The sequence below is a fragment of the Mizuhopecten yessoensis genome, unplaced genomic scaffold (assembly GCF_002113885.1).
Source record: "Mizuhopecten yessoensis strain PY_sf001 unplaced genomic scaffold, ASM211388v2 scaffold8965, whole genome shotgun sequence".
NCBI lineage: Eukaryota > Metazoa > Mollusca > Bivalvia > Pectinida > Pectinidae > Mizuhopecten > Mizuhopecten yessoensis.
The window spans coordinates 190,900-194,599 of record NW_018407811.1 but is presented as its reverse complement, the minus strand read 5'-3'; the positions used below and the strand labels follow the sequence as shown (position 1 = coordinate 194,599).

Here is a 3,700-nt window from a genome sequence, read left to right as displayed (position 1 = left end):
GTACTTACAGTATATACAGTATTGTGAATTGTTAGTACTTACAGTATATACAGTATTGTGAATTGTTAGTACTTACAGTATATACAGTATTGTGAATTGTTAGTACTTACAGTATATACAGTTTTTGTGAATTGTTAGTACTTACAGTATATACAGTATTGTGAATTGTTAGTACTTACAGTACATACAGTATTGTGAATTGTTAGTACTTACAGTACATACAGTATTGTGAATTCAGCATTGCTGACATAGCTCCCTTTGTGAATCCTACTGAATGTTACAGACTGACGAACATTAACACTTAAGATTTAGTATCAGGTTGATGTTCACTTTATTTTCATTGTCGTTTGGTTTAACATGACTGTTATCCCCTGACAATCAAGAGCCATTCCCCACTCGTAATTCGGGTGACCGATTTTTCCGTTTATGTTGAAAAAGGTGCAGCTCCAAAACCACCAGCCTGATACCGGTTCATGCGTGGTGAACCCAGTAGAACAGTTGTTTACATCCGGTCTATCATAGGTGGCAAATGGATGACCGCTGTTTAGTTGTAGACCGTATCCGCCTCGAGTACAGTTGACGGAGGTGTCGTTTCCGGACGATAACTGGTAGGATGTGCTCGCGTTCTTTACACTAAAACCCTCGTATGTATATCGGTATAGTTCACCTGCATCTGACACCATGTCTATGATGAGTTGGACCCCCCGTGATGTCAACATGTGAATGTATTCAAGTCCCAACCAGAAATCCCCCTGTAGATCACCAAAGCCTCCGACGTAGTCAGCCCAATTCCGGGAGAAGTTGACGTTGCCCACCTGTCTGTGTTGAAGGACTGTCCAGCCGCCAATTTCCTTCATATCGCGCATGTCACAGACAACCCGAAAGGTCAGGGTGTCTCTTGCGGGGGCGACGGTGTAGAGGCCGGAAGTTCGAACCCCGCTATCATACAGCTCGGCACATCCTTTGGAGACAGAAAAATAGATATACTAAAGTTATTCAATAAATCTATACATCCCTATGTTTAGAAAAGACAAAAAAAAAGCACATTTGATTTAAAAGTGTCACCATTTTAAAAGAGCATCGCTCCGGATTGGTCGATCTGCTAATTTGACATCAAGTAATGATACTTCGGAATCAATAATGTATTCCCAAGAGTAGCCTATTATTTGTTAGACGGAGTATGAAAGTTGTGTGAGAAGACCTCCAAACTCGTCATGGAACTGTGGCTCCGTCGCCTACTGCACTGTATTATGGGCATTACTTTTTACTACCTTGCCGTAAAGTTTCCATAGACGGATTTCATTTAAAGTCCATCGTTAGTATATCACGCTTTTTCCAGCTCTTTCCGGTAATGTTCTTGGTTGATTTAAAAGCGATTTTTGGGCTTTAAATTTTGCGCTAAATTATTACTTCCAACTAAAATTCCTGTATGTTATTGTCTGTAGCATATTTTGTCGGAACTCCATATCATCAATGCGCTAATCTGTTAAAAAATGATAACGGCTAAAATGTGAGTGCGCTAAAATAAGTACCTGTACGGTATATTTTTTGTTGCATTTATAATGTCAGTGTATATTTTGTTTTTCTAAAATCCCTGGGTAGTGTAAATCAATAAAGATTTAGGCATTATGGGTGTGGAAATTCTAACTGACATATTGGTGGAGGAACCCATCAGTTACATACGTGTAAACATACATTACACTTCCATATTAACATTCAGTACCTGTACATGGGCCAATTGAACAGTTTCTGTCTTCTGTTGCACTTCCAGGGCACCCTTGCGAATATATATCGCCATAAGAATTCCTGCAGAACCTGGCCCGATTTTGTATTCCTTGCTGTGCACACTTAGCTGTACAATTGCTCCAAGAACCCCAGTTACTCCAAAATGTCGTATCTCATTCGAAAAATAGAAAAGCATGTTTTGTTGATTTCATTTTTTTCAGTATTTATTTTAATACAGGATAAAAATGCTTGAAACTGAAGAAATATAACATGCATTAAATCTTAATATGATCCACTCTGAGATAATGCTGATTACGTCACATGGGCAAGGACATAGATTTTAACAAAAAAAAGAAACAGACAAGGTGAAACAGATGAGTATTATGATCTGTCTATTAGGGCTTTGTGGTCATTTCAGCCAATTCAGTATTCCCCTTTCCATTGGACTGACATCAGTTTATATAAAACCGCGTTCACTTACTTTTATGCCATCGTATTTATTGTTTTATTCAAGAGGCTACATTATCACCAAATCAACATCTGTTTTATCATCGTTCTCATGACGAGGTTTTTAGTACTCTGATCACACACGTATTTTATAACTTTGATATGTACAAGTATAATAACTGTTATCATACACGTATTTTATAACTTTGATATGAACAAGTTTAATAACTGTTATCTTGCATGTGTTTATTATTGTTATTATACACGTATTTTTAACACTATTCTTATGCACGTGTTGTATTACCGCGCACATGCACGTACCATGTTCATGCACGTGTTGGCAGTCCCGGTTGCAGAAGTCGTCCGAACAGCAGGTATGGCAGAGTCGGAATGACCTCGGCATGAAATCCAAAGATCGGCCGAAGATGATGTGTTCTCCAGTACATTCCTTTAAATGTAAAGATGATTAAAACAATCCGAACCACAGCTTCTTTAATTTTCGTATATTCTTACAGGATATCACTATTTAAGATAAATAACATTGTTTTTTGCAGGTTTTTAATTGATTTCTTTTTTCGACCAATTTTACCATGACCAAAGGAATGGTGTTATTAACATTAACTGAAACTGAAATGACTGAATATGCGCATCTTACCGTTTTTCGTTTACATCCACTAGTATATTGATGGCCAAAGGAAACAGATTCGTCAATACTGCAAACCTACAGTAGTATAATAAAAGTAAGTATACAACTCTTTAGATGTTTAGGTGGATTTTTTTCTGCAATAGTTTCCATATTTGTAAATCATATTGCAAATTGAACAGTACGTTTTGGGAAAAATCTTTTGAGTTTGAATCCTTTGACGATAATTCTTTCCTTGTAATATTAGGAATACTAAAATAGGTTATGATCGGTGTTATACATTATTTGATGCGTGAATATATGACTTTATGTAAGTGTGTGTTAGAGTGGTATACAATTGTGTGATTGTGTAACAGAGTCGTATGACATTGTGTGATTGTATAACAGAGTCGTATGACATTGGTTGAGTGTGTATAATTGTGGTATTACATTGTGTGATTATGTGTCAGAGTGGTATGATATTGTGTGATTGTGTATCAGAGTGGTATGACATTGTGTGAGTGTGTATCAAAGTCGTATGACATTGTGTGCGTGTTTATCAGAGTGGTATTACATTGTGTGAGTGTGTATCAGAGTGGTATGACATTGTGTGAGTGTGTATCAGAGTGGTATGACATTTTGTGAGTGTGTATCAGAGTGGTATGACATTGTGTGAGTGTGTATCAGAGTGGTATGACATTGTGTGAGTGTGTGTCAGAGTGGTATGACATTGTGTAAGTGTGTCAGAGTGGTATGACATTGTGTGAGTGTGTATCAGAGGGGTTTGGCATTGTGTGAATGTCTATCAGAGTGGTATGACATTGTGTGAGTGTGTGTCAGAGTGGTATGACATTGTGTGAGTGTGTATAAGAGTGGTATGACATTGTGCGAGTGTGTGTCAGAGTA

General features: G+C 37.5%; 1 protein-coding gene across 1 annotated transcript in view; it reads right to left on the bottom strand.

The window, feature by feature from the left end:
- Positions 1–177: 177 nt before the first annotated feature.
- LOC110456946 overlaps positions 178–3,700 on the bottom strand; it is an 18,631-nt gene continuing 15,108 nt past the window's right edge. The window contains exons 7-10 of the mRNA XM_021508019.1: positions 2,828–2,893; positions 2,494–2,620; positions 1,724–1,897; positions 178–961 (exon numbers count right to left, since the gene is read on the bottom strand). Coding sequence (XP_021363694.1) covers positions 327–961; positions 1,724–1,897; positions 2,494–2,620; positions 2,828–2,893 — 1,002 coding nt within the window. The 3' untranslated portion in view covers positions 178–326. The remainder of the gene's footprint in view (positions 962–1,723; positions 1,898–2,493; positions 2,621–2,827; positions 2,894–3,700) is intronic.